This window comes from Callorhinus ursinus, unplaced genomic scaffold, assembly GCF_003265705.2.
Source record: "Callorhinus ursinus isolate GAN/ISIS: 27379988/994484 unplaced genomic scaffold, GSC_fseal_2.0 scaffold23, whole genome shotgun sequence".
Classification (NCBI taxonomy): Eukaryota; Metazoa; Chordata; class Mammalia; order Carnivora; family Otariidae; genus Callorhinus; species Callorhinus ursinus.
This window is the reverse complement of record NW_027397085.1, coordinates 21,950,877-21,968,617: the sequence shown is the minus strand read 5'-3', so window position 1 is coordinate 21,968,617 and position 17,741 is coordinate 21,950,877. Positions and strand designations below refer to the sequence as shown.

Genomic DNA, 17,741 nt, shown 5'->3' with positions numbered 1-17,741 from the left:
CTCCCAGTATGTCAGAATGTAACTGTATTTGGGCACAGGGCCTTTGAAGAGGTAATTAAATTAAATGACATCACTAGGGTGGACCCAAGTCCAATACTACCGGTATCCTTAGCAGAAGGGGAGTTTTAGATACAGACATGTGCCAAGCAAAAATGATGTGAGGACACAGGGAGAAAACAGTCATCAATAAGCCAGGGAGAAGGGCCTAGAATAGATCCTTTCTGCACAGCACTCAGAAGAAGCGAACTCTAGGGGCACCTGGGTGGCTCAGTCGGTTAAGCATCTGCCTTCGGCTCAGGTCATGATCCCAGTGTCCTGGGATCGAGTCCCCTGCCGGGCCCCCTGCTCAGCAGGGAGTCTGCTTCTCCCTCCCTCTGCCTCTTCCCCAGCTTGTGTTCTCTCTCTCTCTCTTTCAAATAAATAAAATCTTAAAAAAAAAAAAAAGCAGTAAACTCTGTTAATGCTCTGATATAGGACTTCTGGTGCCAGAACTAGAGATAATTGGGTTTGGGGGTTTAAGCCACCCAGCTTGTGGTACTTTGCTACAGGAACCCTAGTAAACGAATCTACCGTCTTTCACCTGACTTTTCCCATCTGCCTGCCTTTCTGCCACAGATGTTCAGTGAAGCCCTACTGTAGCTGGCACTACACGAAGTACTGGTAATTCAGTGGTTGCTAAGATACAGTCCCTGCCCTCATGGAGATTACATTCTAGCTGGGGGGACAGAAAAGGAAAAGCAAACATCTAGAGACGAATGCTATGAAAAACTAAAGAAATAAAACAGGGTGATGAGATATACATAGGGTACAAATGAGGTAAAAAGGAAAGTCCTCTCTGAGGAGGTGAGATTTTCCCAGAGTCCTAAAAAAATGAGGACAGTCCAGACAAGTGGAAACATGCCGTGAGAGCATTCTAGACAGAGGACTAGCCCGTGCTAGCCCGTGCAAAGGTCCCAAGGCAGGAAAGGCCGGGGTGTGTTAGAGGTGCAGGAAGCAGGCCTGTGTGGCCAGACTATGGGGAGCTGAGGTCGGAGAGGTGGGCAGGGACCAGATTCATGCAGTGTACTGGGAAGGAGTTCAGATGTCATTTCTCTTTCATTTCCTAGGTTGTCATTCGTCCCACCTGGCCAGTTTCTCCCCTCACCTGCCAACAGTCATGCATCGAGAAGGAAAAGCATGGTTCAGCCCAGCTGACTGGTACTGCCGTCCACACCCTATTGTTTCAGACATTAAAATCTCAAACTGCAAACGCAACCCTTGTCACTACCGCCAGAAGGGCTAGGAAAAAAACAGAGAGACGAGGGAGCGAATCATCCCTTCCAACCCCTGCTGAGTATGCAGAGTGAGGGCCATATGGAAATTAATATATGCTGCTCTGATCACATGGATCTCCTCGGCATTTTGATTAAACGCCGACGGTTATTAAATACTCTCCTTCTCAGAGCTCATCTCCGAAAGCCAATGTTGCTTTTCATTCTGAACTCTGATGAACTGTCTCAATTCTGTTCACACACCTTGGCTGAGCTGTCGTCTGCTGGAGGCTGGTGTTTGAGGAGGATGCAGAAAATCAATATGAAATGTCAGGCGGGAGGTCAGACACAGCTCGTTTTCCTGGCCGGCAGGAGCCAGGGCCACCGCAGCCGCTACAGCCGAACAAAGGCAGGGAGTGCACTGAAGAAGGTCGGCACTTCGGACGAGTCAGGAAAATGAATTTTGTTCACCTCTTCATTAGGTTAGGAGGCTGGCGGCTGGCAGCTCTGAGCCCTGCTGCTGTCAGTGTCGGGGTGGAGCGTGGGGAGGCAGGGCTGCGGCAGAGGCCCACGGGCTGCTAACTAGCTCCCGGGCTGCTCTGGGGACTGTCCCCAGGCTCTGCCTCTCTAGGGCTGGGTGGCCCAGGCTGCAGGGAGTAGCAGTCCCTAGGGAGCCCTGGGTGTGTGGCTGAGCAAGCCTCCTGCTTCTATGCACCCGATAACTCTTCCCTGTTCTCTCGCAGGGAACTTCTCAGGGGTCAGGTCACAGCTCGGAGGTTACTGCCTGGGGTGTCGGCTCCTTGTCTCATGCCCTCCTAGCACCATGGGCCTCTCTTTCATACTACTTTTGACAGTTGCAATGTCATACCTGTTTGTCATTCTCTGATGAATGGATCTTTCTTCCTTCATGTGAGGGTTAATTTTATGTATCAGCCTGACTGGGCCCTGGGGTGCCCCAGATACTTGGTCAAGCATTATTCTAGGTGTTTCTGTGAAAGTGTTTTTGGATGGCTTCAACATTTAAATTGATAGACCACGTAAAGCAGATTGCCCTCCCTAATGTGGGTGGGTCTCATCCAATCAGTTGAAGGTCTGACTAGAACAAAAGGCTGACAACCCTCCCCAAATAAGAGGGAATTCTTCTGCCTGACTCCTTTGACCTGGGGCATTCATTTTTTCCTGGCTTTGCACTTGAACTGAAGTTCAAGAACACTGGTTCTTCTTGGGTCACAGGCCTGCTGGTCTTTGAACTATAATGCCATAAGCCAAATACTTCTTTTTTTATTTTTTTTTAAGATTTTTATTTATATGACAGAGACACAGCGAGAGAGGAAACACAAGCGGGGGGGGGGGGGCCGGGGGAGAGGGAGAAGCAGGCTTCCCGTGGAGCAGGGAGCCTGATGCGGGGCTCGATCCCAGGACCCTGGGACCATGACCTGAGCCAAAAGCAGATGCTTAACCGACGGAGCCACCCAGGCGCCACCCCCCCCATAAGCCAAATACTTCTAATAAATCTCTCTCATACGCATACATGTATACATATATATGAGATATCTACCTACCTACCTACTATCTATTATCTACCTCCTATTGGTTCTGTTTGTCTGCAGAACCCTCATTAACAAAGACAGGAAGCTCTAAGAGGGAGGAAACCAGGTATGGTTTCACTCACCATTGTGTCTCCAGTCTGGTAAAATACCTGATGTACATAGTATGTGCTCAACAAAAACTACTTAAACAAATGACTAATGGGGCTTCATATATCTGGAAAAAGGTTTGAGGCTTTAGCACTGTGCCCCAGCTGCAGGCCTGGAATGGGGAATTCAGGTCCTCTGTGCCCCTTACTGCCTCCTGCGTGCCCAGCAGATGCCACGTTCTTACACACATGATGACATTTACTTCTCATGAACAACCAGCCTGATGAGGCCATCCTCATGCTTTCTACTTTCAAATGAGGAACGTGGGGCTCAGAAGGATTAAATAACTTGCCCGAGGTCACATAGTAATTGAACGTCAGAGTGGAGCTCTGATTCCAAAGCTTCTGCTCGAAACCTTTATAGCTCTGGGAGTTTCCAAGGCCTTGTCTTTTCCACCCTTCAGGGTTCAGGGTTTATCAAACCTCCCAGTGGGTTTATTCCTCAATATCCTGGTCTGACTCCAAAGCCCAGGCTCATGTCAGCCACACTGGGCTGTGAGGACACCGGGGCCCCTCCCGCCATCTCCCACATCCACTGTGGGTCGGTGGCCCTACCGGCCGGTTCTGCCTTCACTCACCAGAGAGGCCTGCCCCCTGAGGTCGCTCATGTCACCCCACACAAAGCATGTCCCCCACTGAATCCCAACCCTCTACTCTGCCCCAGTGTGGCTTCTCACCGGTCCCTGTTCTACACACCATTTACGTCAACCCTCAGGCATTTATGCATTTATTGAATAAGTATTTACTGAGCACCCACTTATGTGCCAGGAGTTGGCAATGTGATGCGAGTAAAACAGATTTAGTTCTTCCTCAGAGGGTTTGTGGTCTAGAGGGGAAGGCCAATGAACAACTAGTATCCATGTGCAATGAATGCCAAACTCTGATACTGCTTATGTCGTCACCCATGGTTGTTTTTTTTTTAAAGATTTATTTATTTATTTGAGAGTGCGAGAATGAAAGAGAGAGAGAGAGTACATGAGAGGGGGGAGGGTTAGAGGGAAAAGCAGGCTCCTCTGCTGAGCAGGGAGCCCGATGCGGGACTCAATCCAGGGATTCCAGGATCATGACCTGAGCCGAAGGCAGTCACTTAACCAACTGAGCCACCCAGGTGCCCACCCATGGTTATTTTCTAACAAATGTTCCTTTTCCACTTCTCTTCCTTCTGATTTCCATAGCCACCATCCTTACGTAGGCTATGAGTTTCCTTTGTATTGAGACAAAAGCAAAATGTTCTAATTCTCCTTTCTTCCCGCCACCACCGTGTTCATCTTCCATAAAACATAAATTCTACCATTCTGTTCTTCAGCCAAATGATCTCAAATCACTCTCCACATACTAGGGACTGTGTTTCTCAAACTGGGCCACACGTACACGTCTGAAGATATGGGGATGCACCAGGCAGTACAGAAAACCATGGGATACACACTGCATCTTTTGGGAACATCAATTTTGCTTGAAATCTGGGAGTGGGGTAAAATGTGATTATTAAACCTAAAATAGACATTTTATGGGAGTAAAATGCACAATTCATGTGAAATTTCAGGATAGAAAAATAAGACTTCAAAGAAAATCTGTGGTTGGTTGGCACCTCCCCCAGGGTCTCTGGCCTCTGCTGTTTTGTCTGTGTGGGTGGGCGGGGCCACTCAGGGCCCACAGGAGAGGTTGGACTGCTGCTGGATGCCCTTCTTCCACTGCAGCCAGGCTCCCGGCCTGACCTGCGTGCTGTATATCCTCGGGGGAAAAGCTTAAGAAGCATTGGCTGCCACAGGAGCCAGACTCTGAGTATGGAGTTGGTACTCAATGAATGAACGAACAAATGCATGAATGAATGAATGAATACATGAAGGCATATGCGTTTGACTTTGATCTTCAAGGACCAACTTGATACGAACCATCACCCCTCTTTCACCTCTTCCTTTGATATTTGTTTCCCCAAACCTGATTCTTTGAAGGTTCCACGTAACTTCCTAACTTCAGGCTTTTGCCCATTCTGTGTGCACTGCCCAGAACACAACCTGCCCCCTCCCCGCTTTCCCACCTAACCAGACCCTATGTGTGTTCAACAGGACTACTCAGCCGCTGCTTTCCCCGTGATGTCTATCCCAAATGTCCCACCCTCCCCTGAACATCCCAAACCCATCTCCACCACTCATTTGGGTGTTAACACGCTGCCTTACACACCGTTCCTGAAATGTTCCCTGGGTACATCTTAGGTCATGAACCAAATTTTAAATGCAGCCAATGTAGGAGATGACTTCCCTTTGCAATGGGCCCCTCAGAGTTCTCAATAGTAAAAGACACATCACAGATACAAGAAAATCATGCTGAAGGACTGACAAGGAATTTTAGTCTAGACATGTAGTTCTCAACCAGGAGCAATTTTCTCCTCCCCAACCCACAGTATTGCACATCAGGAGATAGTTTTGGTTGTCCCAGCTTGCTTTGGCCACTCACAACCAGTGGGGAGAGTCCAGGGATGCTGCTAAACATCCTACAGTACATAGGACAGCACCCTTCCCCTAAGAACTATGTGCCCCAAATTCAATACTGCTGCTGTTAGAAACCCCTGTCTGCATTAGAATATCTTTGGCACTTGTTTCCTTGTCTCTTTTTTCTCCCACTTAGAACCCAACCTCTGACTGGGAGAAATCCTGATCACATCACTCCCCTGGTTACGTCAGTGGCTGTTCACCGACTTTGAGAAAACATTCAAGTTCTTCATGACGGCCATATGATCGGGCTCCGGCATCCCTCCTGAGCTTCAACTCATTTCCTTCTCCAAGTCACTCCCTACGTACCAGCCTTATCACTCACCCTGCAGTTTGGCATACGTTATGATCTTTCGTGCCTCAGCACCTTTGCACATGCTGATCCTTCTGCCTTGAACATGTTTCCTCTTGTCGGCTTATGTAAGTAAGTACTGTTCAAAGATCAGTGCCAACACCCACAGGAGCAAATGTTTATTAATCATCTATCAAGTGCCAGGCCCTGGTTTAGGTGCTGGGGAAACAGCTATGAACAAGACAGAATAGGTCCAAAGAGCTAAAAGTCTAGAAAGGCACTCTCCAATAGAACTTCCTGCTGTGATGGAAATGTCCTAAATCGGTCCTGTTATGAGAGCTATGAGCCACACGTGGCTACTGAGCATGCGAAGTGTAGATAATCTGACCTGAAATCTGCCACAAGCATAGAACACACAATTGTTAATAGTTCTCTCACCTAGGCCCCATGGCAAACTCATGAGGTGGAAGTTACTGTTTTACCCATTTTGCATATGAGAAAACAGGCTCAGAGAGGTTAGGGATAGTTGGACAAAGTCAGGCAGCTGAGAAGGGGTGACGCCTGGCTCTGACCTGGGTCTGCACAGCTCCAGAACCCACAGTCTACACACCACCACACTGCACACCAGCTCCCTCGTGCGATACTTCCCGTGCCAAAAGAGCAAGCAAAAATGATCAAAATGACGCAGACATTCACCCCTTTCCTGGCCGTACACTGACACAGTCATCCTATCAGTCATGTCAGACAGGGACTGAAATTGGAAACGGATTGTGGGAGACAAAGTCCTAATTTCTGGGTCTCCACAGCCAACTGTATAGGGCTAAAAAGCACTGAGCAGGTGATGGGGGACAAAAAGAGCTCTGGTCCCCCCCCAAACATCTTGGCAGCTGCATGTTACTTAGCCTGACACGAGACATGGATTATCACCGCCTTCGGGCACTACTTCCCTGGGAGCAGTTTCTTTTCTAGAAAGTTCCAGGCCCATCCGGTCCACCACAGCACTCACTGTCAGTGCCAGCAGGCTTCACTTGCTCACAGGGGTCTTACAGCCTTTGGCTTCTAAGCACTCAGTCCCCACTAGCTGGGAGCTACTTCTCTCCATCAATGCCTTGAAAACCAGCATGACCGTGGCCTGAGTCTGGCTGCTACTTATCTAACCCATCCCCTTACTCTGAAGCTTTTCCCTGGTGCCCACTAGGGCCACTGGGACTTCCAGAGTTCTGGTTCCCAAAGCCGTACCCTCTCCAGGAAGGCACTAACCCCTTCCCGCAGGTTTTTTTTTAATTGATACATAATTGAAACAGGACACTTATATTAGTTTCAGGTATACGACATAATGATTTGATGTATATTTACATCGCAAAATAATCACCAGTAAGCCTAGTTAACATTCATCACCGCAGAGAGTTACAAATTCTTTTTCTGGCAAAGGGAACTTTTTAAGATCTACCCTCGTAGCAACTTTTAAATATGCAGTAGAGTATGATTAACCTAGTCACCATCCCCAGCTGCCATTCGTGATTGCCTGCATACTCTCAGCCTCTCCCACGGTCCAGGAGGCCCTGTTAACCGCCAAGATCTGTCCAGAAGCCACCAGCCCCTCTCCACCTGCACACCAGCACCCCTGTCCAGGCCACGCTCATCCTCCTAACCCCCAGCCAGCATATCACAGTGATCCCCAAACTGGTCTCCCTTCAGGGAACTCCTCAGACTCATTCTTCCCACAGTAGCCAGGGTGATGTTAAAACATACTTCGCATCGGGTCACGAGGTGTGGTGACTGGGCTCGCGACTCCTTCACCTCTGGATTCCATGGCCTTAAGCGGCCATTTGTGGAATGGAACGTGAAGGTTCATATGTACCAAAACACCAGACGTGGAGCAGACTCCTGAGTCCAGCCAACACCTGGACTTGGCTGCCAGGGCATCTCAGATGGGGAGGGGGCCCCGAGTCCTCTAGGCTCTCCCCTCCCCCTCCCACAGGTCTGGGGCCCGGGGCCCGCCCACCGTGGGCACCCCATCCACAGTGCGTGGCTGGCTACTCACATTTGCTGTGCCTGTCACACAAGGCCGATGCCCTCATGTCGCACAGCCGGATAGTCCCTTTGCTGCTGCTGTACACGAAGCTGTTGCAGTGATGCGGGTGGAACTCGGCCGCTGTGATCACCTCTGTGAGCTCCTCCATGTTGGCCGGCTTAATGTCGACGATATCTGGCACAGGCGGGTCAAGGATGGGACCGGCATGAGCACACAGGACCCCAGGGGTGATGAGCAGCAGTAGTGCCTGGAACTAGTGTAACCTGCGGGGGATCCTCAGAGTAACCCCGTGAGCACACAGGCGGGGCTTCCTGGTCTTGGCAGCCAAGGCCCAGGGATGCCCAGGGCTCCGAGGCATTGTTAGAACTCAGGCCTCCGTGGCCCCTTAGGAGCATTTCATCCTCCACAACACGGAGAACATGTCCCATCGACCGTCAGAGTTATCTGCCCTCGCTATCACACTAGAATGTGCTGAGCTGCAAAGACTTTATTTCTCACTGGACAACAGTGGTGAAGAAGATAGCCCCATTCCAGCTAAATTATTCAGTTTACCTGCATCGTCCCCCAGACTCCCGGGCTGATAAATGATATCCACGGTAGACTGTGAATCCTCTCCCATGAAATCCCTGAGATCTTCCCTAATAACACACGGGTGAGAATAGTGGTGGCACTGACAATAGGCCCATTGCTGCGCCAAGCAGATCATGTACTTGAGTTCAGTTAATCCTTAGAACAGCTCTAGAACCAGTCCTTTCCTTGTCCCTGTTTGTCAGGGGTGGAGAGGGGGCCCTGCCCTGTGTCCCATGGCTAGAGGGGCAGCACCAGGATTTCCTCCCAGGTGCAAAACTTGCGCTCTCGAGGAATTATGCAAAATGTCTCTCACCAAAGATACATAGGACCTCAAGCCTCCATAAGCTGTGATTTGCCTTAGAGCTTGGCTGGGAGTTTAAGCACCTGAAAAAAAAGCCCTCCAGTGTATGGCGGGAGTTTCAGCCTCCCATGGAATATACCTTTGTTTTATCATCTGTTTTTTCTTTCTCAGTATTTTCCTTCCTGATCAAGAATTATTGTAACTCTATTTTTTAAAACCACATCCTTGTATATTGAAATGAAACATTGGGCCTTTGAATTATGGAGGTGCCTCAGTGAGCAGAAGGACCTTCAGGAGGACGTCTGGCATGTGGGAGGGAAGGGGTCTGTGCCACCCCGGAGCTTGGGGGACGTGTGTGCAGGTTGGGGGGCATGTGGCTGAGGTGCTGTCTGAGGACCTGAAACTTCCTGCAAAGGAACGGGCCTTGTGACATGGACGCTGTCACATGGGAAAGCTGACCAAAGCGATTCCCACTTTTCCTAGACTCCACATTACTTTTTTTTTTTTTTTAAATTTTTTATTTATTTATTGAGAGAGAGAGAGAATGGTAGAGAGAGAGCATGAGAGGGAAAGAGGTCAGAGGGAGAGGCAGACTCCCTGCTGAGCAGGGAGCCTGTTGCGGGACTCGATCCTGGGACTCCAGGATCATGACCTGAGCCGAAGGCAGTCGCTTAACCAACTGAGCCACCCAGGCGCCCTAGACTCCACCACTCTTGAGCCACCTTTGTGACTGCGCCCCACGTGGACATCACCAGCTGGTATCTGCTTACCATGTGTCCTTCTGATTGGCTTCTATCGACTCCCTTTGTTTCTTTAGCCTTGTCTAAGCTGTAAGCCAGTATTCATAAAGTCATGAGTTTAAGGAGCTAGTTACATTTTAAATACTATACGTGAAATAAATGCATATCAATTAAAATAAAAATGTTTATGTCTGTGCCGGGAGCTGGTTATCCTGTTTTGGGAAACAGCGCATTGATTCAACAAGAAGTAACGTGACACAGACTCTGCTATTAGGCTGGGACGGAGAAGAACCCTTTCTGCTTTTCATAAAGTTAGTAGCACAGTCCCCTCCTTAGAGTATACCTGAGGTACAAGTAAACGCGCTTGTATTTTTAGTCACACCAGCGCCGACATAGTCATCTGTTCCCGCACATCACCTATGCTCCAGCATGCAATCTGGCCCAGTATGGCTCCGCAGTTGGTTGTGCCTCTTTCCCCTTCAATTATCTCTTACAAGCCTTGTCGAGGTTTTCCAAAATTAGTTTGAGACTCAACTAACACTACATTTTACTACAATTTCCCCCACCCAACCCAGATGCAAATATTACTTGGGTCTCCAGAGCATGCGGGTCCCCTGGATTCACAAAATACTACCTTTCAACTCAACTGCTGCCAGAGTTATAAATATGGGTGCAGTTAGCACCACCCGCTGGGCAGCAGGAGGCTGAGCCCCCCAGGAGGCCCCAGGCTGCATCTCCGATGTTCTCTCTCCTGTCCCCTGCCCCGGGCTTGGTAAGCAGAGCTTAGTGTGTAGTTGCTGTCAGATCTCATCGCCTTCCGGAAAGAGCCTCCATAGCCTACTGTGCCAGGGAGCATGTTTCTCTTTTCCTAAAAATAGGGCAAGAAAATCTGGTGTCAGCTTTCTCAACCTCTACCAGTAGAGCTCTAAAAACAAGCTTAACTGGAAGGGATCTTTGCTGTGTGGGAGGGGGAGGTGCCGCGTCTACTGTTATTTCTTTCTTACCTAAAAATAAAGCCCCAAAGTCAGAATGTGTGAAAATGAAGTGCTTAAAGATATCTATGAAAGCAGGAACATCCCCCAGCATCCAGAACAGCATCACGGGGACGTGCGCATGGACTCTGCTGAGGGCTGCTTCCTCTGGATCCATGCTCCCTCCTTCCCGCACTCCCTCGCTTCCTCCCTTCCACCCAAGCTGGACTTCTAAGCCTCCCCGTCATCCCTCATCCCCAAGCATCGCCCTTTGGACTAGAATGTCTGACTCTACGTGGTTCAGGGATGACTCGAATCCTCTCTTTAATAACTGCAATGACAAGAACAACAAGAGGATAATAACCAACAGTGAATGTTTACCGACTGCCATGCATTGTCTCATGTGACCTTCTTCTCAGCCTTATGAGGTCAGTACTATTAACAGGACTGTTCTCCAGTGGAAGAAGCAGTAGCTGAGGAGAAGTAACCAAGGTCACAGGACTAGCAGGGGGCGGAGCTGGGATTCGAACCCAGTCTGTCTGACTTCAGAGCCTGGATTCTTGACCACAGGCTACTCTCCCTCCCCTGAGGAAGGGCCCTTCCAGAAATAGCCATTCCGACCACAGTAATTCTGGCTCTCTTGAAACTCCCTCTGGCTAATCCCAGAGGGCAGTCTGTGTTATTCTAATTCACTGACCACTTTGGTGGCCACATTTTTCAGAATCAGAATTTGGACACAGCATCTGACTCGGGATTCCTGTGTCCTATGATGTGATATTTATTTTTTTCTTTTTTTGAACCACAGACTGGGACAGAAACATATGGGATTTCTTGAACTGTTCACTGATGGAGGATTTGCTGAGTTCTAAAAACATGTGGGAGGGGACTAGTTACCAAAAATTCAGTGGCTGATAGGGATGGTGGGACAGGGTATTTCATATCTGCATCATCCAGAAACCCAGGCCTTTCCTCTTACTCTGTTCTAAAGGGAGATGCACACCGTCAGCATATGTGGTTTTGCCATTCAGGTTGGGAGGGAAAGAGAAAAGAGATAAGCAGTGCGTGGCTTCCTGTATTATCTTGAAAACAGAATGACGCATTTTGACAGTCAATTTTCTCTTCCCTATGCTTTAGAGCTCTCTATCCAAATTATTTCCCTGTTGTCCCAAAGCACTAAATGGCAAAAGCAAAACATAACACTGGATTCACAGCTAATATACAAGGCAGAAAGCCAACAGATTGCTATTAAATTAACCCTGGGGCTTGACAGATCTGTTCTTCCTGACCCCAACTGCTTATGGCATTCCTTATTAATGCTGAGCCCAGACAAATTACCTCTGCTAACAAAAGGGGTTAATCTGCTTCTCTGTCGGGACTCTGGAGGCAGCTCTGAGGACAGGAGGGGGCACGGCTAGTTTGGCAGCTGAGCTCCACGCTTGGAAGGCAGAAGGAGGGAAGGTGAGGGCATCACTGTGCCAGGCAGGGCCTAAGGCATCATTTAAAGTAATAATTGAAGACACTGGGAGGTCACCCCTTAAGGGATTGGCTTCAAACAAATAAGAAGTCAGAGTCATAAATTACATCACCAGTGGGGTGAGGGGATGGAGAGGATAATGGCAGGACACTAAGGGGTAGCACGGGGGCCATTCAAAAGTCATTTCCTTCATCACCAATTTGGAAAAAGCTTTATACCAAAAAAAAAAAAAAAGTCTACTGCAACATGATAAAAGAAAGAGACTGACAATAAACTGTATATACAGAAATAGGGAAACAATTTAGAAAATTTTAATCTACCTCACTAAATTGTTTTTACAATGTAATTCCAAGTCTGTTAACAGCCATGAAACATTGTATCTATAGCATGACCATAGTCACTTAAAACTTACAATCTGAAAATGATGGGCTAAAAGGCAAGATACTAAATGTGAGTAATAGTTCTATCTGGGTGGGTCTATGAATTTTCAATTATCAGTTATCATTTCAACATTTTCTTTTAATCAAGTAATATTTCAGGACAGAAAAAGACAAGGTATTTTATATTTATATAAAAGATATATATAATATATATATGTATAAAATTAGGTGAGAGAAGTTATACACACACACACACACACACAGTCTGACCAGAGTCATGTAAAAAAATGAGAGAGAGACAGAGAGAATACAGAATGGAAGGAAATGTGGTTAGTATCTTACAGGGATTAGATGGAAGGTTAGCATGTAAGTTACCCTTTAGTAACTCTAGTTTACAAAGGTAACTTACCTTTACCATTGGCTCATTCATTCATTCCTTCATGAAAATCTACAGATGTTTACAAAGAACCTGCTAGTACTTTTCTGGGTATAGGGGATACAGCCATGACCAAAATAGACCAAAAATCCGCCTGATCTGTGGAGCCTATATCCTAGCAGGGCACATGGTCACAAAGCAAGGCAGATAAATATAATATATATTATACTAGACTGTAATAACTGCTAAGCAGAAAAAGCAGGGAAAAGAGAGAGAAATGGTACGTGTGTGAGTGGACAGGTGTGTGTATGTCCTAGACTGAACAGGAGAAGGCTTTCTGGATAGAGTTAAGATTTTTTTCCCTTTTATTATTTATTTGTTTTTCTCAGCCCTTGTAGTTGAATTAGCTAGCATGATATTAAGATTTTGATGTAAAACCCCTGTATGTACAACCACAGCTAATCGGTGAGATTATAGGTGATTCTAATAATCTCCACAATAAATACTTATTTTTAAACAAGAAACATAAAAAAGTCGTTTCCTAGTGTTAGAACCATCTATGAGAGAGGTGAGAAACCAGGAGCCTTATCACCATGGGTAAAGTTCAAGATGATACTGTGATAAATATCATGATTGTAACAAAACTGGGTCAAGAGATTGGGATTCAATTTTGATTCCAAGTCTGTTTTGCTCTCAGAACATGGGAAAGTCATTTTCTCTCTCTGGGTTTCCATTTTTTCACCTTTGAATGGGCATAGACCTATTTATTCCAATAACCTGAGAATTTTGATTATGAAATAATTTCATGGAGAAAGTTATTAAATGGCTTTTTAGTAGACTGAATAATCCCACCTCTCAAAACCAAAACCAAAACCAAACCTGACCATTTATTTTTCCATAGATAGCTTTCTTTGCATTAGTTTTGTGGGCTTTTTAAGCTGATGTCCTTGCATGCTTCTGTCTTTATCAGTGCTGATTTTGCTGATAATGACAAGATTCTTTTTTTTGTTTTTGTTTTGTTTCATTTCCTTTCTAAGCCCTGCCTAAGCCAATCAAGGGCAGGAAAACCAAACAGGAGGCTTATCTGTAGGTCAGGCTGGAGAGTGGAGTCTATATTTGCGTGGGAAAGACACCCATGTTCAAGAGCAGTTGAAGCTTTTCATGTCGCTGTAGTTACAGCCTGCCAGTACTGAAGGTGGAGAATAGCCTTAACCACAATAGAGTTGGATTTCCTTTTAGGGGACATGAATTGCTTTGCGGTTTTTTTTTTTTTCTTTCCAAAGTCTGAATGTAATCTTTGGATATTAAGTACTGATTACAAAGCATCCAGATCTTGTTAGCTGAACGGATGTGTTACTTGATGATAAGACACTGACAATCTCTGAAGAGGACTCTAAGGGATATTCCTCTTTTAACAGCTTAAAAAAAGCCAATGTGCAAATATTTATGGAGGGTTTGCCAATTGTTAAGCTCTATATGAGAGACCGACAAAGAGACACATGGTGCCATATTAGTTACTGCTTCTAAGTATGTACTGAGCTACAAAAGACACTGGGCTGAGATGATCTTCATGATTTGGGGGAGGGGTACTTGAAAATCCCATAACCACAGACTCTTTACTATTCACGTGACATAGAGCTTGAATTCCACCATTAGGAAACACCCAGTATTTCCTTCCAAGGTCAATTCAGATGTTTCTTTCTTTATGATGCATTCTAGCCTTTCCTTCATGATTCTCCCTCTCCTGTGCATCCACAGCACCCTGAATATATCTAACACTTAATCCATTTTATTAGTACTAATTGAGTACTTTGAGACAGTGAGATAGAGTATATTTCACTGGAGTATGGCGTAAGAGTGACTGAGATTTTAATCCCCAAGTCTGTGACCAGTTACATAATCTTGAAAGCCTTTAAATGTGTCAACTCATCTATAAAAAGAGGCAGAAAACTATAATAGATGGGGGCGCCCAGGTGGCTCAGTCGTTAAGCGTCTGCCTTCAGCTCAGGTCATGATCTCAGGGTCCTGAGATCGAGCCCCTCATCGGGCTCCCTGCTCGGCCGGGAAGCCTGCTTCTCCCTCTCCCACTCCCCCTGCTTGTGTTCCCTGTCAAATCAATCAATCAATCAATCAATCAATCAATCAAATCTTAAAAAAAACTACAATAGATGATGTGTAGAACATCCCTGGTACTTAATACAGGCTCCAAAAATTGTTAGCCTCATCTTCTGTAGTATGGTGACATGTCTCTCCCTCTGTCCACATACTAGCTTTGCTGGTTTTGTGATATGTTAACCTGGTTAGGCTGAATCCTTAGTGTTCCCTTTGTAGGATGTTTCTGGTTATGGTGGGCTAACATGGGCTCAGGAGGGTTGGAGGACAGAAGGGAGGAAGCAGCTGTAGTGTATCACACATACACACACACACCTTCTCCCACTTTTCAATCAAACACAAATCCAAGTGTTATTATAAGGGAATCTGCTATAAGAAATTCTGCAGATGTGATTAAAGGCCCCAACAGGTTGACTTTAAGTTCAGCAAAGGAAGATTATCCTAGGTGGGCCTGAATTAATCAGTTGGAAGATATTTAAAGGAAAGCTTAGGCCTTCCCTGAGGAAGAGACTCCAAAAGGCTGCTGGGTCTGCAGTTATTCTCTCTTCCTGACCATGATGTGTGGACAAGCTTCAAATCACCCTCATGCTCTTCCAGCCTACTTGTGATTTTCCATTCCTGACTGATTGCCTTATAGATCCTAGACTAGCTTGGCCAGCCACACAACTGCAAGGCTAATTCATTATAATCAGTCAGTCTCTCTCCCTCTCCCTCCTCTCCTTTCTGTAGACAGACAAACACATACACACACTGCTCCCCTCAGAGTTTTGCTTCTCTGGTTGAACTCTGATTCATCTACCCTTCAGATTAGAAGAGCCGTATTATCAGGGATGGAGTTTTATTCATCTTGGCATTTCCAGTACACATAGTAAGTGTTCAATAAATGTTTATGGACTTTAATTCATTGTGACTTAGCCACCTTCTCTAGGCATAGTTTTTTAAAATGCAGAAAATCCATAGTAGGTCAATAATAGGTCAAGATGCCAGGCCTGGATACTGTAAATCATTTAGCTTGTGGTTTTCTTAGGAAAGAATGGGATCCAGGCAACAAGATTAGAAGAATAGGGGGCTGGGGAAATGTTACAGATAATAATAGCTACGATTTATTAAGCCTCCTCTCTGTGCCAGGCACATGGCTAAGAAATTGACATGATGATCTCATTTAATACCACAACCACCTTATAAGATACCTGGTATTATTATCTTCATTAACTGATGAGGAAATGGAGGGTCAGAGAGATGTTAACATCTTGCAACTTGTCAATTTGTCAAGGTCACACAGATTATAGGGGATTAAACTGGATTCAAATCCAGTGAATGTGACTCCTGAGTCTAACTACTAAGCTAACTACTACTAACTACTAAGCATTCCTAACATACTAAGCTGTACTGCTCTGAGGAAGCTCAAAAAGCCCAAGAAGTCTGCCTAGCTGCATTCTTGCCCTCTCTCCTGACAACATGAGGTCCTACGGGCTTTCCCCGTGCAGGGGAAATCCCTTGTCTCATAAAGCCCTAGGTATGGCAAAGACAGAGGGTCAGCAGCCACACATGCAAAGCACCAGGCCCCCGAAAACCCACCAGGGCTGCGTTTAATACAGGAAGGAGGAGGCCGCCCCAGCACACATGGGCCAGTGTGCTAGAGGTGTCACTGGAGTGCTCTCCTTTTACACTAAATGCCAGTCTCAGAGTGATATGTTGAGTTGTGGATGGAAGCCAGAGCAGCAACAAGGGAGATGAACTGGTATCGGGCTCCACAGTTTTCCTTCAAAGCCTTCCCAGTAGAATCCCACCAAATTAAAAGGCAGGCCGCTGTCCATGGTACTACAGAGAGACAAGAGTTGAGGTTGTATGGTTCCCTGATCAGGGAATCAAGCCCAAAAGGGCCTCAGCTCAGTTGACAAATGAAACTGATGCACAGGGCTGCTAAGACCAAGGTCAGTAATGAAGCACACGGTGAGTCCAGATGTCTTCTCTCAGAAAGATGCTCTGTCTCACGCCCAGAGACCAGATTGTAAGATGTGGCTTCTGCTGACATTTTTAGCCTTGCTTACACCATGCTCCACCACATTCTCTGGGCTCCAGTCACAGTAGCCTTTTTAGAGTTCCCTCAACATTGTCATCCTCCCTCCTGCCACATGCCCTTTGTACATACTAGACCAATCTCCTCCCACCTCTTTGCCAAGTTAGCTCATACTCTTTCAGATCTCAACTTAATAATCAATTCCTCTGCAAAGTCTTCTTTTATTCCCTCATCTGAATCAGATTTCAAAAAAGCAGCATTCACACAACTGTTTCTCCTTTCCTTACAGGGCTTCTGTAATTATATGCTCATTAGTATGAATATTTGATGAATGTCATTCTGAAAGCAGAAAATTTCTTTTCACTTTTGCATTCCCATGGCTTTAGTGCAGTGCCTGGCACAAACTAGGTACTCAGTATACAGTTGTTGAGGGCTGGATCTTTACTTTTACTTGACAGGAGCCTATTAATTGGTCCCATATTGCACTAGGTAAGGGCCCAGGTCAACTTATTCTTGGTCCTGAAAAGAGAGTTCAAAGGATCCTAAGTATACCATAGAAAACTAATTTGAAAAGTTAGGGCTGCTTCTTGCCCTAGAAAATCACTAATCTAGAAATGAGTTGTTATTGTCCGAATGTGGTTAACCCATTAAGGCCGAAGTTCGACCACTTCAAGACAGAATGTGTTACGTAAGACAAGGACAGACTGGCTATGGAGGGAAGGGAGAGGATTCAAGGTGTCAGGAGGCCAGGAAAGCTTCAATCTGATCTGGTGTTAAACACAAGGCCCTGGACTTCAGAGCCCCTGCAAATATGTGGTAACTAGAGTATAATGAACAACATTGTGAAAAGAGCACCCAACTGCAAAACCAGAGGAGGAGTCTAGAATGGAGAAGATGACCCAGATAATGAATTCAGCAGAATAGAATCCACTACACAAACATTCAACTTTTTTAGTTTCCTTGTCCTTTCCATGATAATCATTCTTGTTTTGAAATCTGTTTGTCATTCATTTAGCAGAGTATTGGCCTAAGCAT

The 17,741-nt window shown here is 46.2% G+C and overlaps 1 protein-coding gene across 13 annotated transcripts in view; it reads right to left on the bottom strand.

The window, feature by feature from the left end:
- PPP2R2B (protein phosphatase 2 regulatory subunit Bbeta) overlaps positions 1-17,741 on the bottom strand; it is a 435,841-nt gene that overhangs the window by 38,687 nt on the left and 379,413 nt on the right. For all 13 annotated transcript variants that reach the window (XM_073905502.1, XM_073905500.1, XM_073905503.1 and 10 more), the window contains one exon: positions 7,772-7,936. In XM_073905502.1, the coding sequence (XP_073761603.1) occupies positions 7,772-7,936 (165 nt within the window). The remainder of the gene's footprint in view (positions 1-7,771; positions 7,937-17,741) is intronic.